Source organism: Gallus gallus, chromosome 1 (assembly GCF_016699485.2).
Source record: "Gallus gallus isolate bGalGal1 chromosome 1, bGalGal1.mat.broiler.GRCg7b, whole genome shotgun sequence".
In the NCBI taxonomy this organism is placed as follows: Eukaryota; Metazoa; Chordata; class Aves; order Galliformes; family Phasianidae; genus Gallus; species Gallus gallus.
Window position 1 is genome coordinate 46,063,096 of NC_052532.1, and position 27,433 is coordinate 46,090,528.

Here is a 27,433-nt window from a genome sequence, read left to right on the forward strand (position 1 = left end):
GGTGCCGGGCCCGGGCCCCGAGGAGGCTCCGCCGGGCAGGGAGGGGCAGGTGGGCGGCGGGGGCCCGAGCGGGTCCTGAGGGGCGCCCGGGGAGGGACGGGGCTGCGGGCCTGGGGGTTCACGGTCAGTTTCTTCTTCTGAGCGAGGGAAGAGCGGTGAGCTGAAGCCGTGTGGGAGCGTCCCTCCTCCTGGTTGGAGGCCTCTCAGGGTGCGTGTGTGATGCTGGTGCTTGAAGTTACCCGGGTGGCGAAGAAGCGGGAGTAAACTTCCCAGGGCTGGGCCTGGCGGGCCGGGCCTTTGGCTCCCAGCGGCAGCGCAGTTCAGCGACACGGCGGGTTTTCTTTCCTGCTTTTTCACTTGTGAGCTGCCTTGAAAAGAAGCTCGTAGTGCCACACTCCAAGTAAATGACCTTGTTCTCGAGGGGACGGCACTGAATGGGGTTGTTCTCGACTTGTAAAGTGACCTGTTGTGTGTTCTTAATTAATTAATTGTTGTTATTATTGTTTTGGCAGTGTAGCCATGCAAGAAAGCATACGTTTTGCTTCATCAGGAGATGACATTAAGATATGGGATTCCTCATCTCTGACTGTGGTGGAGCAGTTCAACCCGCATACATCTCCGCATCCCGTCAGCTCTCTGTGCTGGGCCAGCAATAGTATCCTTTACAGCTTCAGCCACAGTTCTGTGGGTGCTCTGCAAAACGCCCCAGCGTTTCTTTGGTCTTTGCAGTGTCTGTAAACGACAGGCCTGATGTCAGACCGAACTGCGTGAAAGAGCTCTCGTATGCTCTTATTCTCTGTGCTGAAATATTTACAAAATAAACTCATGGTGGTAAAGGCTTCCGGAGGAGCGTATCCTCCTTCTGGAGGTTAACACGCGTTTAATGATGGTAATATGCCTGGATTGGCAACTGACTGTAAAACTGATTAATTTGTTTTTTTCCCGGGTCAATTACAATTATAACTTTCAAGGCAGTGCTTAATTTATTGATGAGGCTGAATAAACCTCATTTGCCTTAAAATTCTGTATGTGGGGAGAAAAAACATAATGTAACAGTAATCTGCTCTCAGCCCTTACTCTGTAGGCAGTGGTTAAGCATAGCAGGACAGGGAGAGAAATGAGATCTGTGTATTTTTACGCATACAAGTGTGCGTGTGTATGTATATTTTCTGTGTCTATATACACACATCTATATATATCTGTGTCTGTTGTTTAGTAAACTCGAGCATAGACACTCACTTTTGTCCTGCTTTCTTCTCTTTATCCCTGCCTCCAGACCTGGACAGAGCATCCTGCTCCATATGCATGTTAGGTGTACACAGTTGGGTTTCATTCTGCATAGTTCTTTAAGCTGAAATGTCTTGAAATAAAGAAATAGTAGTCCCCACTCTGCATACCACCTTCTGGTTGGACTGGATGATCTTAGTGGCCTTTTCCAACTTAATGATTCTGTGGTGTTAAATCCAGCTCAATAAGCTGTGTTCAGTAAGCAAATACAGAATCACAATGGTTATTAGCCTGAAGACATAGGGGGTGCAGATCTGAGTGATTACCCAAATAGTTTGGAGTAGGGTGCAGGTTTGGTTTCCTTGCTCTCTATTTGTATACTGGAGGCTTTTCTTAGCACTTTGACCTACTTGGTCCAATAAAAGGTATCTTCTTCCTTTTTCCCCCCCTGCCCATACAGAGAGAGACAGACTAGCAAATGTATTCATTGTACTCCAGAAACAATATGACAAACTGGTTTAATTAACATTTATCATGAGCAGGACTTCTCATTCAATTCTTTTGCTCTTTCAGTTCGTTCTGCTAGCAGCAGCAGACATCTCTCTGAACTCCTGTGATAAAGGAGCTTGTGTGTGGGGTGGTGGGGTTAAGAAGGAGCGCAGGCTGGGTGAGCTGCCGTAGCAGGAAAGAGCTCTTAAACAATATCTGCCAGATATTTCTCCTCTGAAGGAAATTGTACTGCTTTGTACTGGGAAGCAGGAGCTGCAAATGGTGTGACAGCTTATTAGTGGAAGCTCATTAAGTAGCCTTATGTTTCTATTTCTAGGGCCCTTCAAGGTGAAGTACTTCAGATTGTTTGGCCCACCTGTTATCTGTTCAGTAAGGGACACTCACGGTTACTTGAATGGCTTCAAGCTGCACCAGGGAATATTCAGGCTGGGCGTTAGGAAATACTGCTTCTGTGAAAGGGTGGTCAGGCACTGGAATGGGCTGCCCAGAGAGGTGGTGGAGTCACCGAGCCTGGTGGTGTTCGAAGAGCATTTGGATGTTGTGTTGAGGGACATGGTTTAGTGAGAACCATTGGTGATGGGTGAATGGTTGGACTGGATGACCCTGTGGGTCTTTTCCAACCTTGGTGATTCTATGATTCTGTGATTCTATACTTGTGTTAATTGAAAGTATGATACAGTTATTGTCCATAACTTGTCACTAAGATAGCTTCCTGGTCAGTGCTTCAGCTGCTGGGGATAAAATTGTTGTGTCGAGCTGCAAAAGTAAACCTGTTCCACTTTTTGAAATAGCTGAAGGAGTAAGTATGGGGGGTGTGTGTGTGTGTGTGTGTGTGTGTGTGCTGTTTGCATCTCAGCTCTTCTGTACATTAATTATCAGTTTAATTTTGGTGGAGTTAAAAGTTCTGAAGCATACGTAGAGTGGACACGTGACACTGTAAACTCTTCAGAAAGCCAGACTTGGTTTTAGCAGGGTTACTCCAACGACTTTTTGTGTTCTAAACCCTTCTAGTTGTTCTCGTTAGAGAGCTGTTGTAATGCTCGTTGGCACTGGAAGTCGTGGAGGTGTGCAGAGTGGCTTTTAGGTGTGCAGAGCAAACGCTTTCAGAGATGGAGGGTTTGTGGTGGAGATTCCACCAAATCTGATACAAACCCAATGCGATCATTTCCACTTTAACCGTGTCAGTAATTGGATGGACTTGGGTGGGTTTTTTTTTTATTTTACTTCAAATCTCAGGAACTTAAAAGTGAATTTTCAACGTGATAGAACTGAATAATTTGTCCTTTGTGGGTCTATCGCTGAGATTGACGCTTTTTTTTTTTCCCCAAAAGCTGCCACCTCAGTGATTACTTTAAAAAGAAGCACTTTGTGCACTTAGGAGGTTTGCTGCTTTAATATTCTTTGTCATGTTTTGGGAATGTGAAGTACGTGACTTAGGCAACTTCTTAATATTCTGAGGGCTTTTTTTTCCCCCAAACTTAGCAGTTTCTTTTGAAGAGTCTCTGCCCAAATAGAAGTCAGTGACTGTACTTTACAGAGCTCTAATTTAGAGGGAAAATGCATTTGGAAGGAAACGATGCTCAAATAATTTAAAATGGTGGTAGGAGAATGTAGTGTTGGAGAGTTTATTAATGAGAATATTTAAACATTGAAGTATATTGAATGTATGTTCAAACTGGGTTGGACTTGAAATGCTTCGTGTTTGGCAATGACTGTGGGGTACCCATAGATCCATCAGTCATTGTGGTATGTGTATTCATGAAGATGGAAATACCATCACTGTGCTTATAAGCAGATTCGAGTACACCTCTTAATTATCTTTAATGTACAATTTTTCCTTTCCCTCCTTCCCCATCAGGCAAAACAGACGTGCGTGAGCTTAAGTTCCAGTTCTTTGTATGTTGCCAGTGGGGGCCTTGATAGCACCGTACATATCTGGGATCTCAAATCCAGAAGGGTTCACCGTAGCCTTAAGGTAAGCTTGGCTGGAGAGGGACTGGAGCTTACATGGCTTCCAGAACTTGTTGCCAGCTGTAGTAATACACTTTCTCTGTCATGGATCTGTAGGATCGTATTCTAGCTCCTACTTATGAACGCCTGTGTGTCTTATTTAACTTTGTGATTTTTATGTATGGTAAATTGCAAATCTAATAACGGTGCTTAACTTGATGACTTCAGGGTACAAGTCTATAATAACTTACGTTGAAATTTTCAGAATAGACTGCCTATTTTGAGAATTGATACTGATATTCTCTGGTGTTTTTCCAAGGGTAATTTTGGGTAATTGCTGCTCCTGATACTTCAAACCAAGAAGATGCTTCTGTATTTTGTAGAATCAAACAATGGCTGAAGTCGGAAGGGACTTTAAAGCTCATCCATTCCAACCCCACCGGCTCAGGCTGCCCAGAGCACCATCCAACCTGGCCTTGATGCCCCCAGGGCTGGGGCACCACAGCACTCTGGGCAGCCTGTGCCAGTGCCTCACAGCCTTCTGAGTAAAGAATTCCCCCTGAACATCTAACCTAAATCTCCTTCTTTTAATTTAAAGCTGTTGCCCCTCCTCCTGTCACTATTTGTAGTAGAGCTAGTTGTAGTAGAGCTAATGCCAGGCATGATGTAGTAAGTGAAAATGTGAATGCAAAACTGGTGGCTGTTTTTCTCTTTTTAACTGATCTAATATGAATTCTCTAAATGGCCCCTCACTGCAAGAAAGACATCGAGGCCCCGGAGTGTGTTCAAAGAAGGGCAACAAAGCTGGTGAGGGGTCTGGAGCACAGGCCTTATGAGGAGTGGCTGAAGGAGCTGGGATTGTTCAGTCTGGAGAAGAGGAGACTCCGGGGAGACCTTATTACTCTCTATAACTACCTGAAGGGAGGTTGTAGTGAGCTGGGGATCGGCCTCTTCTCTAATGTGGTGACTAATGATAGGACTAGAGGGAATGGCTTCAAGCTGTGCCAGGAGAGGTTCAGGCTGGGCGTTAGGAAATACAACTTCTCTGAAAGGGTGGTCAGGCACTGGAATGGGCTGCCCAGAGAGGTGGTGGAGTCATCGAGCCTGGTGGTGTTCAAAGAGCGTTTGGATGTTGTGTTGAGGGACATGGTTTAGTGAGAACCATTGGTGATAGGTGAATGGGTGATCCTGTGGGTCTTTTCCAACCTTGGTGATTCTATGATTCTAAATATTGCTATAATGTAAAAAATATTATAAGGTTCAACCATGCATGTATTTCCATGATCCCTTCAATAGATGATTTGCCCTCATTTAGGACCACTGTTGAAGATGCTATAGCACTGCTGTGATTTAAAAAAAAAAACAAAAAAAAAAACTGTTCTTTTTCCTGAATGTCTTCACCTGTTTCCTCCTACCCTCTTCCACAGGATCATAAAGACGAAGTTACGTGTGTTGCATATAATTGGAACGATTGCTACATTGCTTCTGGATCTTTGAGTGGTGAAATAATCCTACACAGCGTTACCACCAATTTATCCAGTACTCCCTTTGGTTATAACAGCAGTCAGGTAGGATCTGTATTAACTTACTGTTGTGTGTGAAGCTTAAGTCTGCATTTAGTGTTTAGCAATTTGAAGTATGTATCAAGAGCTGTACTGCTTTTCAAAAGCTACTACAGTGTTGTTGGGTTTCTTTTTCCTTTTGATGTTTTTAGGAGTGCCTTAATTGGAAGGGAAAAAGCAGACCTCTATTTATTGTAGCCTTAAATAATTGGTATCATGACAGTGCAAACTTAGGAGGTGTAATGCCGGATTGCCAGTTCTCCTTAGCACAGGTTTGCTCTTTTTGAGTCAGATCTGGTTCAGTGTTGTCCTTTCTCAAATCTGCTGATATTGTTGGTTTTTGGAACTGCAGTGACTTCCTGTGATGATTTTGGGGCATCCTTTTACTCTTGCAACAGTCTCAATTTCTCTGTTACTTTCATGACTGCATACCACATGAGTTCCATTTACACCCTGGGATTACCCCCACAGAGCTAGGATTTCCTCCCCCTTGCCCATGTTATTCTCCTAGGGACTGCCTACTATGCCAGCTGTAATGCAGAAGCTCCAGTGCTTCTGCATGAGGCTTACTGATCCCAAAGGCAGTACATGGATGCAAGTGGACAGCCAGCACTTTAATGGGGGGCTACTCGGGTTACCGGGAGCAGCTGGCTGGTAGTGTCTCCACCAGATCTTTGATACTGGTGGTGGCCGGATGGTAGAGTGCCTGCCCTGGGGTTTCCCCCTGCAGGTAGTGGTGGCAGCAGGCCAGCCAGATGTCCACACAGCCCCTCAGTGCCGTGGCAATATATATAGCCGCAGGAGACAATAAAGCATCACATATCAGAGTAAGCAAGGTCATTCGTAGAAAGCAGCAAGGCTGGTTTACAGTTACAGAGCAGTTTCTCACAAATAAGTTTCTTCTAGCTATGTGCAGAAGCTAGAGGCAATTGTATTCTCAAGCTAACGTGAGCTCTTTCTCATGGGCTAGTCACCCATTCAGGCCATGATCAGTATTTTTCCACTCAGGAGGTACATTTCCTTTTATACAGTTTATAGCATCCTTTATTTTGTAGGCTCTGCTGCCTCAAGAACAAACTTCTGTGCATCTTAAGACTGAACAAAACATAGTCAGCTCTGCATACCAAAGCAGGATTTCAATATTCTACTCAATGTCTGTTGTTGCCATGAGCAGGCTGGGTAGCCTGGTTTCTGATTTATCCAAATTAATCAGATTTACAACTGAACAGAGCCATCTGTACAGTAGATGAGAATGTAAGCCTATGTTTGAAAATAATACATTTATTTAATCTGGAGATTAAAATTGCACAGCTGCTCACAGAGTAAGATCATTGAGGTTTTATATTACTTAGGTACTTAAGTGAGATCTTTTGAATGACTAGTTTGAAGGAAAACTGTGAAAGACAAATAGAAAGCAGGTGTACTATTGAAGGGCTTTGGGAGGGTTTCCACTGCAGTTCCTTTTTGCAGACTCAGAGAATACTGCAGAATTAGTGAGCATCGTTAGGATATCAAGGCTTGGTATCAAAGCTACTGCAAGAGTGAAGGAGCTCTCTTGTCCCACTGGGTGTTCCAGAGTGAGTTCTTACAGTGATTTTTAGCTCAGGACCAGTGGAGGTGTTGTGCTCTGGACACTTTTTTCCTTTTTTATTGAGCCACTTTCATAGAGCCAGTGTGGGGACCTTTGTAGTGGGGAATACTGAAGTTGTGCCATAGTTTTCTGTTACTGCAACAGTACTTTTTAATCTTAGATTGCCGATGGAGTAGGAAGTTAGGAAGCTACATTTTTCTCCTATCTAGTCTGAACAGTATAACTTGATGAAGAATGTCTTATGGCTTTACAGCATCACAGAGACTGCGGTGTGTTTCTGTTGAAAAATCTCCATTAAGTTCAAACCCTACTTTCAGGTGCTGCAGTATCTTTGATCCATCACCGCAGTCTCATACTTATATTGAAGCAAAATTGTACTTCATGCTTGGCTTGATCTTAAAAATCCATCTGTCTAGTCAGTTCATTTTTCTGATTTGATTGTTGCTGTGAAAAACACGGATGTGAGGCAGGGACTGCAGGAATATCCACGGGTGGATTAAAAGGCTGAGATGAACATCTAGAGTGGGGATTGTTCTGCTAGTTAGTTGGAAAATTAAAGAAGTTCTGGTGAGGATGATTTGCATCAACCTGTTTGATAGATTTCTACTCTTTCCACCAAGAAGTGATTAGGAGTAAGTGATGCAGTGAATAGCTATTTTGGCAGATGAAATCAAGAGGCCTACTGCAAAGCCGAGTGACCTTTAAGATGGCTGAAGATCTCTGAAGTGTTAAATCAAAGTAATTGCGAGCAGAGAGTAACCGTTCGCTTTCTAAAGGGCCTCTAACGTGTTTTAAACCGGGGCAGTTATTTGATTGCAGTCTTAATTTCAAAAGGAATTGAGTTGTAATTTTGTAATGTGATGACTGCTTGGGTGTCCCGGTTTATCAGCTTATCTCGTGTCCTAATAATGATCTCTGTTCTTTTGTGCAAAAAAGTTTGATTTTTGTTAGGGAGTTTAATTGATACTTGCAGGGGATTGCAGGATTAATTGTGCGGTGAAGCAAATACATGAAGACTTGAGTAATTCCCCTAAAGAAATCTAAAAAGCCTCTACTTGATTTATAGTTCAGGGGCACAGTCTTCTGAGAGTGAGCTTGAATAGATACATGGTGTATTGTTCTGCTTGGGCTTGGCGAAGCAGTCTGGCTTAGTAAGGGTCACCACTCCTTAGTAACTTCTCTGCAGTTGGGGAATGTGAGGTCAGACTAACCTTATAAAATCGAGCTTGTCTCTGTTTGATTCCGTGTGGTGGAATGTAGTTGCCTTGCCAGTTAATTTCTGTAATTGTATGGACCCTACAAGTAGTAGAATAGCCCAAGGTTGCAGTGCTTTCTGTGACTTTAAACAATACTCTTTTCAAATGAGTATTGGCCTATATTCTATTAATTGATTTTGATTTAGAAACATCTTTGTGCTTTCTTAGAGCTCAGCCTTTACAGCAAATTGTTTGCAGATCCCATAATTTGTCTTTGCTGTTGGTATTCATTAAGACTACCAGATTCTTATCTGCTTGCTGTTGTGAGGTTGAATTAAAGTTTGTTTTGAAGCATAATGATTGTTCAAGTCTTCGCTGCCTTGTGCTTTTCTCCTAGCAACAGGATTTAGTTTAGCTGTTTGATCAGCTGGCTGATTTGTAAAGAGGTGTGATGGGTTTTGGTCACCTCGTATAATGAAATAGCCCTCAGCTTTTTAAACTATCAGTTGGGTTTACAGCGCCTTCTCACTTGCAAGGCTCGCTAAGGTGAAAGGAGGTGGTGTAGTTTCTTTATCTTTAAATGAGATAGTCGATAACACTGGACTACTCTGTGTTCAGTTTTGAGCCTGTCATTTGTTTTCCAAAGGTGGAAAACCCCGAGTGCAGGCAGTGCTGAGCGATGGGCTAACCATTGTCTGAAGCACGCTTTTCCTGGTCTGCCTGTTTTACTGTGAGGTGTGAAGGTAAAATGTACTTCCATTTCCTACACAAAGTCTTCTTCAGTCACAGCTAAGGCAAAAAGATGTGTGTGGTTTGTGCTGCATCGACTGGTAAGTGTATCCCAGTATAAACCGGTACTCCCAGTAGCGTTCTGAAGAGGGCTTTGTTTTCTCTTTGCCCGCTCAGGACCTTGTGCTAAAAACATCTATGGAAGTTCTGTGCATGCAGAATTTGCAGGAATCACCAGGAGCTGTACTTGAGGTGCAGTGAAGCTTTCCTCGTATCTGCTCCTTTCCTTGTAGCCCTGGCAGCTTTAGCTGCCGAAAGTGGCTCTTAACAAATCACTGCTGCATTCTAAATAATCTTGAAATGATTTTTCCTGCTAGCTTAGAAAACAGACACCCACTTCTATGCAGTGATGTACTTAAGTGTGTTTGAGTTTCAGCCACAAAGTTAAGCCTCCTGTTTCCTTGAGTGTGGTTTAGCAGTTGCATTAAGGCTTGTTAAGCTTAAAGCTTGTTGCTGACCTGATCAGTGACAGTGAGGAGTGAATGGGAGCTTTCCTCATACCACACACATCTTCTGTCAACAAAAGTTGAACTGAAACTGCTCTGAGGAAGTACGATGACTTCAATGAGAACTGTGGGGTAGAGATAATATGGGTATGTCATGTGAAAGACACGAGAACTGGGCCTGAGGAGAAGGAAAATTAGGAATGAAAATGGGAGACTTGAAAGGATAACGAGGCAGGTTTGAGGTGAGCTGAGAGAATAAAAGTGGTGGGCAGGGGGATGGAAGAAGGCAAACATGGAACATGAGTAGGTGCTGGGGCAGTAAGGGACGGATTTGAAAGTAAGTTGGAGAATTGTGAGGGATGGAAACGTGTCCCATGTAGATCTTGTAATTTACTCTATGGAGATAAATTGAAAGATGCTAGTAAAAAAAGTCTCCCATCATGTCTGGTAGTGGTTCATGTCAACTATATCAAGTCATAGTCTGTCTTGCTTGAATACACAGTTGAGGGCACCACTTCTTTGTTAGGCACCTAGGCTTCCAGTGAGACGTGCAATACAACTGCTAGAAATCATGCTGGAGGTGTACAATCCAACAAATATCTCCAGTAAAATGAAGAGGAAAATAAGATAATGTTTAGTACAGTGCGTTGTGATGAGGGTTATGCTAGAAAGTAGAATAGCTCTTTTTGTGAGAGCATTGTCAGACAAGCTGATGGCTCTCATTGGTCTGGGCTTGAGTGAAGCACTTGAATTTATGTCTTTTGAGAAAATATTAGAGAGGATGGAGGTTGGAAGAGGAATAGGGATGGGTAAGAAATTGGCTACATGGAAGAAAACAGTAGGTAATATTGAAGGAATTATTTTGATTTGGTTGTCATTAGCTAACCTTGTTCAATGTTTTCAGTAGTGGTTACGATTTTTCTGGTGATGTATGAGCTGACTTCTGATGTACTCAAAATCAAGAAAATTTTCCAGTTTTTTTTTTTCTCGCCCATCATTTTGCTGATCGGGGCACACACTGCCCTCAGACAGTGAAAATGGAATTATAATGCAAAATGAACTTTTCATTTGTGTGTGTAGAGTGGCCAGCCTTTGTAGGGTAAGCTTAACGTCTGCATTTCTAATGTGCGTGCTTAAAGTAATTCAGTGACGTCTAATGGTGGTCTTACAATTTGTGTTTGTTTTACAGCCTATTCGACATTTGAAATACTCGTCCTTTAAGAAGTCCTTGTTGGGCAGTGTTTCTGACAGTGGAAATGTAACTCTGTGGGATGTAAATACTCAGAACCCGTATCGCAATTTTGAGAACACCCATAAAGCACCAGCTTCAGAAATCTGCTTTTCTCCAGTAAATGAGTTGCTCCTTGTAACTGTAGGTTTGGATAAAAGAATTAATCTCTATGACACTTCAAGTAAAAAGTGAGTACGTTGAAGACCTTTGATTTTTGTTGGATGTGAACGTTTTATGAGCTGAAAAAGCACATCCAGCTATGACATTATATGTTTAATCCAGTCCGTGTTCAGAGTGGTTGAAGTGGCTGACACATTACTGTTGGAGAACCTGTTCCAAAACCCTTTCTGCTTTTTTAGTTTTAATTAAAATGGGAACTAATTGAAGTGCTGCATGAGTGACCACTTCCAAGTGCTTAAGTGTGGGCTTTCCTTATTGTTGGAGAGCAATTGGCTTCTGTGGTGGCCAGTACAGCCTGTGAGCCACCTGGGCTTAGCTTGCCTGCTCTTCTAGTTTGCAACACAAGACAGAGCTGTTGTAAGATGCACAGAGCTGCTGAGGTGCTGAGCCTTAAATATGGATTTAAGGGTGTTGGATGAAAAAGGAGGTGATGGGGCTGTGAAGTAAGAGGATGGGTAGCAAGTGTTTTCATGGGACTTTGGCTTTAGAGTGGAGTGTGCTTTTAGTCTAGCTGAATAAAAGCAGGTGTTTGGCCATAGCTTGGAGGGCTTTACTAGAAGGATTCAAACGTGGACCTGAAGTTGTTCCTACAGTTGTGGGGTGGTAAGAAGTTACAGACCTGGGCAACTGAAGGATATATGCAGTGTGGTTGCTGCTGGAAATGATCATTGCAATAAATCTTTGTGTCAGAACGGTTGCTTTGAAGATGAAATCTTTTGGAGCGCATACAGTTCTTCATTGGTTAAGCTTCAACACTTAGTATGTCTAAGCCTCTGTTCCTTAAGGTATTTCACTGAATTTACTTGGCAATGGAGAGGTGGAACCACTGACCCGTTGTTGAATTCTTAAAGCTGTTTTTTAATAGGTACTCTGTTTTGAACAGTCTGATCGTAAAATTAACATTGTGGCGAAGAAGTCTAAAAGCTTTTCTCCTGTTCTTTCTCCTGTTTGAAGATTACTGACAACAATAGTAGCAGATCATCCTCTGACAACGGTGAACTTCATGCCTGATGGTACTACTTTGACTATAGGAAGTTCCCGGGGAAAAATCTGCCAGTATGACTTGAGGAGGCTGACATCACCGGTGAAAACAGTTATTGCTCACAAAGGCTGCGTGACGTGCATACGTCTTCAGTTCAGTAGCACTTTTTCCAAGGTAAAAACAAAAAAAAAACCCAAGAACCCAAACCAAAAATGTTCCTTTTTATTATTCAGCATGTAGATTAATAAAAGCAAAATGTAAGCTTAAGGTCTGAGAAATGTTAGTAATGAATTTCTAAGCATTATAAATGCCAGCAAAAATGATTCATACGACACGGAAATAAGAGCTTTATAAATCACTCAGTCTCATGTGAGCAAGGGAATGTTAATGACATTTTTTTTCCTCCTAATTTTCAATGCAGAGATGAGCGAAACTTTAATCTTAAACTTCCTGGTGTGAATATGTTGCCGTTGCAGATCAGTCTGTGGCATCCTAAATGGATTTGCAGACAGTAGCACAAAGATCTGTACTAACCCCTTTTACTTAAGGGGAAGACACACAGCAGCCCAGCTTGAAGTATTTTGCCTGTGGAGAACTTGATTAAATAGTATAGAAGGCTTAAGAGGTTCTTCCAAGACCCAAGTAGGCTCTACTTGATCCAAAAAACACAAATGCCAATTCACTGGAGGTGGGAGAGAATGTTTGAAGTGTATTTTCTTTTTAACTGCTCCAAGACTTTCTTCTTTTTCCAGCTTGCTTGCTGCTGGTGTTCGACTGTCCCGTTGCAATTTCTACTAATAATGTAATTCCTTGTTTTTCCTGTGTCTAAGCCTAGGATTAAAATTGGCTAGTACCAGTTCATTGTCACCTTCAGTTCTATTGCTGTTCTCTTGCAGATCCATACAACATTCATATAATAACGCGGAAGTTTCCTATGTTCTTTGAAATTACATTAAGATATATATATTTGTAAAGGCATATCTCTTAGGTAGATTTTGCAAATTGAACTGATTTTAGTGTTTTGAAACAGAAAGAATATTGGCTTATATTTTTACTTCTAATTGAACAGATAATAACTTCTCTTACTTTGTTCTTGTTTTCCTCAGGCTAACCTGAAGGGTTCTTCAAATAAGCCTGTATCTAAAAGAATAGATGTCAAAGCTGGTAGTAATCTTGCAGGAATTCCAAATACTGGCATAAAAAATCTAGCTTCTCAGGCATCGGCAGCTGTTTCCTCCCATCTGACATTGACAAATGAGAGTAAAGGGGGAGAGATTCTTCAGGATAAAACAGGTAGTGTCTTCTTCCTACTCTTAAAAGTTATGTATTTGATATAATGTGGAAGGTAGGAGGAATAGGAGGAATATTTCATGCTTTGATCATTACAATAGAAAAATTACACTGAGGGAAGGGCATTTATTTCGTAGAAGAAATGTATACACATGCATGTCTGTACCTTCTTCAGCTTCCCCTGCTGCATTGGACAGGCTTTGAGACTGTGGGAAATGAATCAGGTCCTACTTTAGAAACTCTTACTTCAAGTTCAGGATTTTAGACTACTTGTATGTATGTAAATATTAAAGGAAAATGTTCCATGGTGACACTGTGGGACTCCTCTGTGTTTTGCTTTCTTGCAAATTATCCTTATGTTTATAATATATTTCGGGTCACAAAGTCTATATGGAATGCAGAGCTAATGATTTGCAATTCTACTAATAAATTGGAGCAACAGATGTTGTCAAATAACTAAACCAAACACATGCACAGGCAAAACAAAACAAACCCACAAAACAAAAACCCAAGTGAGAACTGCGCTGTATTATTTGTATGTCACACGACAGGAGAATGTTAAATATAGTTGTCAGTATGATTAGTTGTATAACTGTACTTGCTATTTTTGCTTCTGAAATTAACAAGTATTTTTGGTAAGAATTCTGAGAGTTATTCTAGAATTCTGCCACTGTGTGAAATGTACTCTTAATTTTAGTTAATTCAGGAGTTCTTAAAATATGGTCACATCAGTAACTCTTAGTTTGATTCTTGGAGATTCCTTAAGCTGTTTTTAAAGCAACAGCACTTTTCCTACACTTTTTAAATAAGAAGAAATACATTTAGCAACACTAATTAGGCAATAAGCCACTGCAGTCCAGAGGGACATGTATTAATGACCTCCCTTGGGCATGCAATGAATTGTGAGGTGAAGTAGAATGATTCCTATGTACTGAAGAAGAGTTGCTAATCAACATTGCCGTACAGTCTGGAAAATTTTATTTAAGGTAAAAAATTCATAGTTTATTATCTCTTATTGCCATTACACTTCTAAAGCGTGATAACCGTTACCCCTTAAATAGGACCATTCATAACAAGTTAATGTTTGAAGAAAATAAAGGTTCATCAAATAAAACATGTTTTCTGAAGCAAAATATTTGGCTCGGAAAGTGAAGGAAGCATGCTTAGGAAGATCATAGAATCACAGAATGGCCTGGGTTGAAAAGGACCTCAAAGATCACGTAGTTTCAACCCCCTTGCCATGGGCAGGGTCACCAACCACTAGACAAGGCTGCCCAGAGCCACATCCAGCCTGGATATGGTCTTCAAACTTCAAAATGGGAGTGGATGAGAGACCACAAACAGCACTTCTTTCTGTGGAAAATCTTCTAAGCCAAGAAGATAGGTTTTAGAAGTAAGAAGTAAGGACTTCTTCAATGTTCAATTCAATGAAGTCACCTAATAGCATATTTAACTTAAACCAAACAGCCACCTGCTCATACAACTTATAAATGGACTGGAGCCTTTTGTCACAGATTCCAAAATGAATTCAATTTGTCACAGAGTCCAAAAGGATAAAGTAATTAAGAATGTGGTAAGTTTGTATATTCTCTGAGCAGACTTCCCCTGAGCTTCAGTTGAATGGCCATCCTCCACTTTAGCTAATTCCTACGTTTAGATGGCAGTGAACTCATAAGCATACACAAAAGGTATCTTCCCATTTCATGAAGCTTTTTCCGTGTACGTAAATCTTCTGTAAGTTGTGACACAGGTTGATATTGCATTTCTAGTTTGACTCGTAGTGCTATGTATTACTGAACTAACAAATACCATCCTATACATGCCTCACAACTGGCACATACAGAGTGAAAAATGTATTATATTGTTTTTAAGAGTGTTTTCTTAAATGTGAGTCAGGTCCCAGTCCACTCAAGCATGTGCTTGAATGTGAATGGCTGTAGTCATCCACACAGTTACATTTGGATCAGTTGAACAAGTAATCTCATACAGGGAAGTGGCTATAGGTTTATGAACTGTTTTAATTTTAATAAAGTCGGTACTAAATAAAGCTTTTGTATTTATAAGCAGTTTATTCATAGGAGGTGTATTGTTCTATTGGCTGCTCTGTGAATTCCCAGTTTAAAAACTGTAGTTTGAATAATTACTGTTTGGTGTTTCTTTTTTGTTTTTGTTTTAAGATATGTTTCTGTTCTGTAGACAGCTGTCTGTGCTGCCACGTGTCTGAAAGATAACTTTTTTTTCTCTCCTGGATTGGGGTGGGAATGGGAATGGGTCTTGGATGTGAAGTGGGGATGGTCTAGGGAAAATTCCTTTTGTCTGCAGCTGTAATTCCACTCTGATTTCCTAATACTAGGAGTAAGCAGACAATATGCTGCCATTAGGTAAGCTTTAAGGTAGATACTTCATGGAATTCCGCTTAATGGCCACACTGAAGCAGATTTCTTTTCTTGCAGAATCAGCTCAAACGTCAATATTCTGAATGTGATCACTTTCTCAGCAGAAGCTGTATTTGCTAGCTGTTTCACCTGTTAGATCGTAAATAGACATGATTAATGAAGCAGGTTTACCTGAAATGAATGTATTATCCAGTTTCACAGCTTTTCCTTCCTTTTTAAAAAGAGAGAAATCAGCTCAATCTTTGTTACTAAATATCTCTTAGTCATATTACTGATATCACTTAGTCATATTTACTGCATCCAGGCCTGGGGCTTCCAGCACAGGAAGGATGTTGAGCTCTTGGAGTGGGTCCAGAGGAGGGCCACTAAGATGATCAGAGGGCTGGAGCACCTCTCCTGTGAGGAAAGGTTGAGGGAACTGGGCTTGCTTAGCTTGGAGAAGAGAAGGCTCTGGGGAGACCTCATTGTGGCCTTCCAGTATTTGAAGGGAGCATATAAACAGGAGGGGCAATGGCTGTTTATGAGGGTGAATAGTGATAGGACAAAGGGGAGTGGTTCTAAACTGAGCCAGGGGAGGTTTAGGTTAGATGTTAGGAGGAAGTTTTTCCACACAGAGGGTGGTGACGCACTGGGACAGGTTGCGCAAGGAGGCTGTGGATGCCCCATCCCTGGAGGCATTGAAGGCCAGGCTGGATGTGGCTGTGGGCAGCCTGGTCTGGTGGTTGGCGACCCTGCACATAGCAGGAGGTTGAAACTCGATGATCATTATGGTCCTTTTCAACTCAGGCCATTCTATGATTTTAGATGACAGCTTGTATGAGGAAATTCAAGTTGTCCCTCTAATCCGAATGTGTAGAATGTTCTGAAGTTCTTGCTGGACTTAGAAGGCTTCAGGCTTGCTGTGAATTTATTTAGGGATAAGGCATGTTATTTTTGAAACTGTCAGTTACTAACTGAGTGTTGTTGTCCTTTTAAGGCCTTCCCCACAGCTGCAGCCTGGATGTGATTCCATCGAAAGAAACAGATAATGGGAAAAGTGCAGATTTAAACAGTTTTGATGACTTGGGTCGAAGCAGTTTAGGAGATGTGTTTTCTCCCGTCAGAGATGGTAAGTTGCTAACACTGAAATTTGTTTAAAAAAAAAAAAATAATCTGATCTGCATAGCATTACATTTTGGCCTGTGTGTACTCATTTGGCCTCTAAATTTATTATTAACTGAATACAATTATCTGAAATCTTCCTCAATATTCCTTTAAATAAAGAACTGTGTATATTCTGCTATGTTGTAGATGTTATTGCGTCTAAAGCAAATGAAGATCCTCCAGGAAAAGGAGACGACAAAGATATTTTCAGTATGTTTCTCTTTTTGGTCACTGGAAGCCTACGCTCGTTCGTCTATGCTAACTTCGTCATACTGTAGAAAGGTGTCAAATGATGCAAGCAGACACTGAAGCAAATGAACGTGATGAACTTGTCTGGAGGTTGTCTAATTTGCTGAAGAGTTAAGATGCAACATGTGATAACGGGAGATCACAAATACAGTCTTAAAGTGATTCTGCTGTCCTTTTAGGAAATTGGTAGTGGTGTATGGAGGCTTCTCTTGTTTTGTTACTTTCACGTGGACAGCAACAGCATAAGGAGAAGTTGGGGATTCATTTTTTTGGTGGGCTGTGCTTTTGGGTGAGCTCTTTGGTTTTTGTGGATGTGTGGGCTTATTGTTGCTATCATTTCTTTGTGTGATTGTGTTTTGTTGTTTTTTTTTTCTCCTTTTTTTTCTCTTTTAAAATTTGTGTGTTTCACCCTTCCCTTCTCATTTTTAGGTCTGGATTTTCAGTCCTACCTTTCAGGTTTGGATTTTCTCCCACAGCTCACCACTGCCTTTCCAGTAAAAAGAAACCCAGTGGGCAGTAGCACACAAGGGATACGGTCTAGCCCATTGCATGCACTAGTGGGATCTCCAATTAAAGAAGAGGAAGAACATCCAGAGACTGACACTAAAAAAACGAATCTTGGAAAACAAGAAACTAAAGAAGCCTTAAAGCAGGTATACTGTGCTCATTGTTGTTATGAGTGTTCTTTTTAGCATCTGACAGAAGTATTTCTACTTGAAGGAAAGATTCTTAAGCATCCCAGCTAATCTTTTCCAGTTCTTTTTGCACTGACACGATCTGTGAAATGTTCAGTTTGAAGTACGTTGGCTTTCTGCAATGCAAAATAGTCATATGTTTCTATTAAACTCAGATCACTAAAGTTTATTTGAAACACAACTGGGCTAACTTCTAGAATATCTTTGATTTTTCTGAAAACATCAAAAATGTTATTAATAGATTGTGTCAGTATGTTTCTTTGCTGTTTATTAGGTCTAGTCCAGCAGCTTCTCTCCCTGTTCTCTCTGCCAGAATTCTTTCTTGAGATACCTTGATACCTTGAGATACCTTTCTTGAGATACCTATGACATGCTAATGCTGAGACCCTGGCTCCTTCTGTTTTTGTTTTGAGAGGTCTGGGTTTACTAGGAATTATATTTATAACTTTGGCTTCAAATATTTGATGTGAAAATTAAGAGTGCTGGTCTTTATGCAATCATTTCTCTGCGTTTGCAATTGAGGCAATTCTGAGATATTTAAGCAGTGAATTTTTAAGGTGTGTTACTAGAAGAAAAAAAAAAGCATTTATTTATCAGTTTCTTAAAACCAAAAGTATTTGAAAGCTGTGCATTCTTGAAAACTTGGTTTTCAAGTGATGTTTAATTTAGTTTTCAAGTGCAATTAGATAATTGTAATCAGTAGGGTTGTGTTTCTGATTTTGATTTTCAGCTTTCAAAGTTGAGCTCCGTCAGTGCAGAATCTGGAACTTTAAGTCCTCCTCCACCGGCATCCACTGCTGTAAAGAGTCTTGAAACAAATGAGCGACTAGTGAAGAATATTCAGGCCCATCCTGCATATGATCTAGCAGTAAATGGTACTACCTCAACAAGTAAGTTGATTGGTTTTCTTTGTGGGTTTTTTTTTTTTCAGTTCAGTTGTAGATGTGGTTCATTGTGAACTGATGCCAAAGCTGATAAAATGGTCTTCACATTAAAACAGAACACTCAGTCTGGATTCCTCTGTAAATCCAGATAGCTTTCTTAGAACATCTCTATTTGCCCATGAAAAAAACTTGTTCTAAATCTGTATTTTTATGCATTTCTTGTTAATTGTAAAGGTCCAAAGATAACTTCACCTGTCACTGCTGGAGTTGCCAACTCACTGTCAGAAAAAATAGTAGAAACCATTGGGAGTAGCAGACTAAATGCACCTCTGACATCAATCCAAATAAACTTCATTCAGAATATGATACAAGAAACACTGGATGACTTCAGGTACTGATATTTATGCAGAACACTTTGTTTTCAGTGACGTGTTTTCTTAGTAAGATATCTTAACATTTGCTTTAGCGTATTTCTTACTCGCATTAGGAGGTGACACCACGAATAGCCTTAATCTTGAAAATCTAGGTATGAGACTTTATTTTGAACAGCATGAGTGTTTAATTAGATTGATGTCTCTGAACATTTTTTGTGTGTGTGACTTTGCTGACATATTTCCAGAGTGGCTGTTTGAATAATTCTCAAACAGTAAATTTGTCTGCATAATGAAGTTCTCACTGCTTTCATGCAGCCCTGTGCTGACTTCTTTCCCTCCCCTGTAGTCCTAGCAGGAGGAATTTATTCTCTTAAAGTTGATACTGTGAAGAGCACGGTTGATTTGTTGGATGGTTGATTTGTGTTGGCTTTGATTGATTGTTGTTTGCTTTGCATGTGTAAGGTAAATCACTTTGTATATTTCTGTTGGCAAAGCTTTGCATAAAAAGGTTTTTGTGCTGTAAATCATAGATTCATAGAATATCCTGAGTTGGAAGGGTTCCATAAGGATTATGGAGTCACTTTCCCTTCCGAAAACATGTAGCAAACGAAGAGAGGGAGGAAAACAATTGCTGGGCAGGGGAAGTATTGCTGTCTTGATGACAAAAAGCAACACAAAACCATCTTAGGAGGTCCATATGCTATGGATGTCTGTATCTGCCGACAGAAGAATACATTGATTGTTATTAAATATCTTTAAATAAGAATATCATGCTGTAAAACTGCTGGGGATTTTTGGCTACAACTGCACATCTGATTTTAAAACTTTTTCCATGATGTAAAATGCAGTTTATGGATTGTGTTTCCTTTCTCTTTAAAGTTTGTTTTTTGGCATCTCACTATTGGAAAATAAATTGTTAGATTTGTACTTCCAGTGTCTGAGATCTGGAGATTGTGAGGTTGTGTTTCTCACAATTTATTTGAATTGAAAAAACCACTCATCTCTTGAGCTTTGTCTTTTTGGGAGGCAGCCGACATTTCAGACTCGAAGATGGCATCTATGCTTAATATACATGAGAAACATGTTTTGCCTCTAGTAGGAGTTGTGTAGCTCAACAACATGTGGAAGTTGAAATTGAAGATCATAGTTCCTTTTGTGTACGCTGTATGCTTTAGGAAAGGAGAATGATCCATTTGTGACTACTAAAGAAATACCTTACTTTGTCAGACCGGTGACACCAATAGCACAGTACTCAGTATTGGGCATTGGCACTGCCAATCTTCAGGAAGAGTATATGAACTTGCCTTCTTTTTTTTGGGGGGGGGTGAACTGAAACTACAGCTTTTTAGTAGCAGATAAATATCTCTCTGTGGTGCTTGTGGTCCAGGAACTGAAAATCAGCTTTACGTGGTAAAAGTAAGGGTTAGAAGTTAACAGCTTGCAAGTAAAAAAGCCATCTTGATATCACCATGTATATATTTCTGTTTCTAAATAGGAAAGTTCCTAAACAGAGTTCAAATCTTCCAGAAAATAACAGGTAGAGGAGTCTGTGGCACAGTTTAAATGTTTTTAGGCTGATATTTCATAATGTCACAAAGGTGAAGTAGTAGAGCTCTGGTTACTGAGGATTGGAGATAATTGCTGCTTCCTAAATAAAATTAAGCATTATCCTTCTGTAATTCCTTCCCCAGAGAAGCATGCCATCGAGATATTGTGAATTTGCAAGTGGAGATGATCAAACAATTCCATATGCAGTTGGTATGTATGAAGAGCGTGTTAACAGTTTTCACTTTTAGTAATACCAAAGTGTGGCAGCTGTTCTGTCAAATATTAAGAACAAGAAAGTGAAGATGGGATGTGAAGGAGGGAGAAAATGTTATGAAATGGAATCTGTTAAACAGTTTTGTGTTTAATAAGTAAACATATGTATTGGATAGGTATCATCAATTCCATATTTCAGGAGTTATGACAAAAGGGAATCAAATTTAGCTGTCCTTCATAAAGGACCAAGAGCTGGGCTGAGTAGGAAATAGATGGAGTTTATATGGACTGCTTTACTTACAGGTACCGCATGCGTGCTGCACTGTGTTCTGCGTCCTTTAACTTCTCCTTTCTATGAAACTCTGTTCTTTTGATCAGCACTGAAAAGACCTTGTCTCAATACCAAACATTTTAATGGAATCTGCATTAGTAGAATCTCATCCTAAAGAAATGCAAAATAGACTTTGATAAAATATTCACTAATTTATTAATAATCAAAACACTGTATGTAAAAATAATAATAATAATATCTTACTTCCCTTACCAGAAATTTAAAAACAGTATTATTTAGGTTATTTAATTTACAAAAGGGATATGAAAATGGATGGGGGAAAAAAAAATTTGTATGGCTGCTTATTGGGGCTTTTTTCTTTTCTTTAGAATGAAATGCATGCCTTACTTGAAAGATACTCTGTAAATGAAAGCTTGGTAGCTGAAATTGAGAGACTGCGAGAGGAAAACAAAAGACTGAGGACTCACTTCTGAAAGATTCCCACTGCTGACTTTGTTAGCATGAACTCGCTGCGTGTGGTGCGCTGCTTGTGACAGATCGTCCATCATCGCTGAGGCACTGTGTGAAGACCTGCTATTATCTCGAACATGAATCTTTTCTAAATGGTGTCAGATACTGTATGTAATGATAAGATTTGTAACAGATAAACACCACATAAAGAAAGTTTGCCAAGGCATGCTTACAGTCTTGAAATACATCCTTTGAATAGAGAAGCTGAAAGGATAACTACTTTATCAGAGTTCTAGCGATATGCGAAGTGCCTTTTTAGAAGCAAAACCAAAATAGGACAGATGCTTTTTGTATAAGAATTTTTTGATATACAGACTTTTCTATCTGTTTCTGTATTTTATTGCTGTCAGAAACAATCACTGTAGCTTGCCTTTCGGATACTTTTCTTGGAGAAGGAGAGAAGGCTCATCTTCCCCATGACACGGAGCCTGTGGTATTTAGTTAATCTTATTCAACTGGCAACTCTTCAGTCTTGAGTAAAAACTAAGTTTCAACATATTCCCAAATTCCGTGCCCATCACCTTGCTTGTTATATTTGTAACTCTGAAACCTGTGCTTGTCTGCCATGAACTTTGTTGTTGCAAACACTACTTCAACCGCATAATGAGGTTTTTAGTTGTACGACTTCAGCTGTGAATCTAGAAACCTGTTTTTACTCACACATTTGGATATTGTCATAGTTTGCCCAGTTTGAATGCAGCCTTAGACTTCAAGAAATGAGTGTATTCAGCCATATGACGTAACACTGTGTGAATGCGGTCCTTCAGGCTGTGATTTAAGCACCTTCGCCCCTCCCTCCAGTTTTTTTAATGCACAGTGGCCCATGCTGACTATTGAGCAGTCCTGTTACAGTTTTGACTGTGGTTTAGCATTATTGCAGCCTTTTTCTTTGAGGTCAGCTGCAAACCAAACTTAACTGATGTCTTGAGTGTATGAGTCACATCACAAATGGCACTGAGGAGGAATTATTATGTCAGTGTCGTAATGTTATCACAGTTGTGTGTAAGTGCACTGCAGTGAAGCTCAGTATCAAATCCTGACTGCTGAAGTTCATGAGGAATGTATCTTGGCCTTTTTTCTTTTTATAAGCCAAGAGATTAAATTCAATTAAAACTTCAATTTAATTTCATTTAAAAATGGAATTAAATTTTTTAGCGTTCAGTTACAAATTCCTCTGAAAAATCTCTTCTATAGAAGTGCTTTTTGCTATTTAAATTGTTCTGAAGGCTTCTTAATTTTCTCACTAATATTTCGTGGTTTCTTTTCATGAAATCATTAAAACTCAAGCAAGGGAAATCTGCGAACGTGGTGAGTTAATGAGTTAAAGCATCGAGTGCTTAAAGTCATGGTGGCACTCTTCCACTAAATGAGAAAGCCATAATATATAATGTAACTTATTTTTAAATGTTGTAAGACTAAGAAAAAAAAAAACCTATATCCTTTCGCTATCTTAACTTCTTTTTAAAAGTTAGTTTTTAATGTCAGTTAATGACAAATAAGACCTCATATCAAAATGAGGGTGTTAAAGTTGTCTTCAGTATTGCAGACAGGACTTTGCACGTCTGCAGTCTTATTGCTATTGCCTTTCATGAGCTTTTAAATGTATTTCTTTGCTGTAACTTCATGGTGAAAGGGTGTGGAGTACGTTAAACTTTTGTTTTGGTAATTTAACACAATATAAAGAACTTAAAAAATAATATTAATTTATAGATGACGTTGAGTTTAGTCGACCCATTAACCACACTTTTTGAAGACAATAGGAGTTGAAGGTATCAAAAATGTTGCAGTTTTTCAACTAGTGTTGCAGCGTTAACAAGTAACCTCGCGTAGTTGCATCTCTTGGTTTGTTCCCCAAGTGCTCTTGCTGGTATAGCCCGATGACAGCAGCGAATTAGGTAAGTATCTAGGGTATTTGGCTTGTAGATATTTTGTTTTTGTGACTGAGAACTGGGTAATGTTTTTCCGAGTTCCCAAACTGAGACAAATATAACAACAGCCATTGAAAGGATACATTTTGGCCTTTCTCAATATTTTAGGGCTTCTTTTCCGTATCTCAGGATTAGGGTAGCACAAGTGGCCGTTCATGCTGTGAGGAGATGTAGTTTGCTACTGCTATCGGGGGATGTTTAGCCTTGTACACAAATCTGATTTGTATGTTAAAATAAAGCTTGTTTTAACTTTTTCGAACAAAATATTTGGCAACCTGTTTTTTAAAGATGATAATTTAATACTGTAATCCCGCTACCTCGTTGCAGCCAAAAACCTGTCCTAAAGAATGTGTAAATGACTGCTTCCTATCTGGCTTCGCAAAAGTGTTTGTATTATCTCATGCTTTTTGGAGTAAAGAACAGATGCACTCTTCCTCCTTCCAGCTTGGAAGTTATTAGAATCATGACAGAAAGATCATGTTCACAGCTAAAAATAATGTTCAAGCAGATGTTCAGGGTGGAAGAATAACCACATATCCAAAGCTGCTGGTGAGCTGGAGATCTTAGATCCTGCATCATCATAATACTTAATGTGTGGATTATTTTTTAAATCCCATTCTCTGTTATGCACATATGAATCTTTCTGTGATGAGAATTGTGCAGGCAGTTTCAGGATATTTAGGCTTTGAAAACAAATGATGATAAATTGCATTTTTTAATGAGAATAAGTCAACATCCCTGAGTATCAGTAATTCCAGGCAGCAGCCCACCACTGCCTGCTGCATGAACTGTGCTGTTCACACACACCTAGCAATGATGAACGTGCAAGTTGCTCGCTGCCCCTTCTGTAGGACCAAGATGCATGAAAAGGAAGAAAATGCTTTATGCACTCTGTCACCAACCTACAGCTTTCCTTGCTCACTGATACCATGGATTCTAAAATTTTAGAAGAAAAATGGGCAAGGATTATGTGGTTATAAAGACAACAGCTCTGATAGAACTAGATGCATATGACTGGCAGATGCACTGCTCTTTACTTGCTCCAGCAGTGTACTCATGCCTATTTGGTCATTACTGGTGAGTATCAGGATCTGCACCTTCTGGTCTGACTCGGTATGGCAGTTCTCATATAACATCTTGCAGTGCAGCTGGGGGATGATGATTAACAAATTATCTAATAGCAAACTATGTAAAGAATCCTAAGCATCCTGTGGTAGGCATTTGCAAAAATGAGATATGAGGCTGGAAAGGCAAAAATGAAAATTCTGAACCGTAACACAAGAAGTGTCAGAACACAGCTGCTATTTGTGCCTTCTTGTCTACAGAGAAGGCAGCTCAAAGTTATGAGTAAGCTTAGAAGGCTCCCCTGAGCCTGCAGAGAATTCTGGGCTCTCTTTTCAGCTGAATTTGGGCAAATGAAGGCTAAAGCAAAAGGGAAAGAAGCATGGACTGCTGATATTCATTCACCAGTGCCATTGGTACTTTAATTACATGCAAACTCAAGGAGAAATTGTCATCCCTTTGTTTGGACAACCTATCAGTAGAGTGTTGTTCTCTCTTCTCCCTCGGTTCTAACAGGTGCAAGTTGCAGCACTGATGACTGTGCTTTGAGCTCTCTTTCTCTCCTGATTTCATCATCTCTGCTCTCATTCTAGCTAAAAATACCTAGGCTGGTGTAACCGAAATCTACTATGGTGTCCATCTCATTTCTTCTGCTACAAAGTCCTCTGTGTAGAAATTACTGGGAGACAGTGTTTTTTTCAGTCTATTATTTTGCAAGGATGATCATTCTGATTTTTTTTTTCCCCAACCCTATTTGTACTTTGAGTAATGGTTGTGGAAAGAAATTACACAGAGAAAAGGACGTGTGAGAAGAGAACACAATTTCCTACACAAGTTATTTATATACGAGTGCCTTAACAGGTCATAAAAATGTATATTAGCTAATACAGGGCAGAAAAGTGTCAGAATTCATTTCTAAAAATTAGCACTGTTAATAAACATCAGTACTCTGTATAGACTATGACACTACTTAACAGAATGACCGAATAGCCAGAGCTTTCCCACTGGAGATGCACATAATACCTGGAGATATTTTTTGTAATTACAAAGACAGGGTGAGCTGTGACATTTCAGAAAATGTTCTCTGTGTTACTGTAGGGCCTGAGTCTGGCCAGCCAAAAACAGAGCAAGCAAAAACGGCCGTTCTTGGAAAGTTTTAGGCTAAGTACATCAACTCATCGTTGCTGATTTCTGCAGATCCTACCCTACTGGTTTTAGTAGGGCAAAAACACAAAGGAAAAGAAACCAAACCCCAACGTACACCGAATCGTCCCCTGAATTTTGTGGCTTCCAAACTCGGAAGTAGTTCTGGATTTGTACTTTTCCAGTTGTCATTTCTGAACAACTTCTGTAGTGACTCTATTGGTGAATGCCATCCTCTTGACAAGAAAAGTCAATAATGCTTAAAATGTAGGCCAAATTTAAATGAAACAGACTCTGCAACCTCATGCCACGTTAGCATTAGAAGTCACAAGCGATGCCTGCACCCGGGAGCCCAGTTCACACCATTAGTCTGAGCTTGCTTCGTTAATCAAAGTTTGCTTCGTTAATCTGAGCTCCCTTTGTTAATCTTTGCTCGCTTCCCACTGCACACAGGGGTGGGGCTGGCACAGAAGTGACACTGCGGGTTTCCATGGTAACTTCGATGCTTCAGAACGGAAAAGACAAAACTGAGAAGAACAACGGGATGATGCAGGGAGCTAACAGCTCTTCAGTGACGCGTGCGGATGGCCCTGTGTTATTCTGAAGTGACAGAGAGCCCAAATGTGATAGACAAGTGTTCTCCTACAGTGATACTATGATTGCGATGACTTTTGTAACTGCCAAAGCCATTTTCATTTTGCTGTGTATTTTGCTCAGTTTTTGTTGTTGTTGTTGTTGTTTTAAAAGGTTCCTTTCTATACTTCTGATTGGGTGAATCATAGAATCATAGAATGGCCTGGGTTGAAAAGGACCACAATGATCATCCAGTTTCAACCCCCTGCTATGTGCAGGGTCACCAACCAGCAGACCAGGCTGCCCACAGCCACATCCAGCCTGGCCTTGAATGCCTCCAGGGATGGGGCATCCACAGCCTCCTTGGGCAACCTGTCCCAGTGCATCACCACCCTCTGTGTGGAAAAACTTCCTCCTAAGATCTAACATAAACCTCCCCTGTCTCAGTTTAAAACCATTCCCCCTTGTCCTATCACTACTCACTCTCGTAAACAGCCATTGCCCCTCCTGTTTATATGCTCCCTTCAAATATTGGAAGGCCACAATGAGGTCTCCCTGGAGCCCTCTCTTCTCCAAGCTAAACAAGCCCAGTTCCCTCAACCTTTCCTCATAGTAGAGGTGCTCCAGCCCTCTGATCATCTTAGTGGCCCTCCTCTGGATCCGCTCCAGGAGCTCCACGTCCTTCCTGTACTGGGGGCCCCAGGCCTGGACGCAGCACTCCAGATGGGGCCTCACAAGAGCTGAGTAGAGGGGCACAATCACCTCTCCTTGTTGGCCACTCCTCTTTTAATGCAGCCCAGAACACAGTTGGCCTTCCGGGCTGCAAGCGCACACTGCTGGCTCATGTCCAGCTTCTCATCCACCAGGACCCCCAAGTCCTTCTCTGCAGGGCTGCTCTCAAGATCTTCCTCCAGTTTGTATAAATACCTGGGATTGCCCCAACCCCAGTGCAGCACCCTGCACTTGGCCTTATTGAACTTCATTAGGTTTTCGTGAGGCTGGTGAGGCCATCAGGCACAGGCATTTAAGGGTGCTGGTGCACTCAGAGCTATGCCATGCATCAAAAATTTAAGCATCCACACTTTTTTCCCCACTCATACCTTTGTAAGGTTGAAAGATACTTGCTTACATTTCATGTAGTTAACTGAAATTGTGGAAGTCATGCTGATCTCTCAGGCATTGCATGCAGCATGTGCCTCTATCTTAGTGTTTAAGGCAGCCCACTTGTGTTCCTGCCTTGTCTGAGGAAGTGGCAGCTATGTGGCAAAATTCATGGAACAGTTTCTTCACATGGGGTGAAAGGGTATCAGTATGTTGTCACTATTTCACTCCCAGTGATGGCCAAGGCTTTTATACTTGCAGAAATGACAACAGTCAAGAGACGGCCTAAGAGCTGCCTTTGCCAAAAGCTCACACTTGGTGCAAGAAGCCAAAACATTGCGACTCCATAACTTAGGCTGCACCAATGA

The 27,433-nt window shown here is 40.6% G+C and overlaps 1 protein-coding gene across 12 annotated transcripts; it reads left to right on the forward strand.

The window, feature by feature from the left end:
• NEDD1 (NEDD1 gamma-tubulin ring complex targeting factor) lies at positions 1 to 23,450 on the forward strand. Of its 12 annotated transcripts, none has more exons than XM_040695963.2 (15): positions 1 to 400; positions 513 to 655; positions 2,442 to 2,536; positions 3,596 to 3,712; positions 5,115 to 5,255; positions 10,461 to 10,690; positions 11,637 to 11,838; positions 12,771 to 12,957; positions 16,327 to 16,458; positions 16,641 to 16,703; positions 17,172 to 17,395; positions 18,168 to 18,327; positions 18,556 to 18,712; positions 20,387 to 20,453; positions 21,117 to 23,450. In XM_040695963.2, exons 2-15 carry the CDS (start codon positions 520 to 522, stop codon positions 21,219 to 21,221), a joined length of 2,016 nt encoding a protein of 671 aa, XP_040551897.1. In that variant the 5' UTR covers positions 1 to 400; positions 513 to 519; the 3' UTR covers positions 21,222 to 23,450. The 12 variants fall into 12 exon arrangements, with proteins under 12 accessions (XP_040551897.1, XP_015139292.1, XP_015139308.1 ...); XM_015283806.4 differs by having other exon boundaries at positions 1 to 212; positions 516 to 655; XM_015283822.4 differs by having other exon boundaries at positions 1 to 212; positions 516 to 655; positions 2,446 to 2,536.
• The last annotated feature ends 3,983 nt before the right edge of the window (positions 23,451 to 27,433 follow it).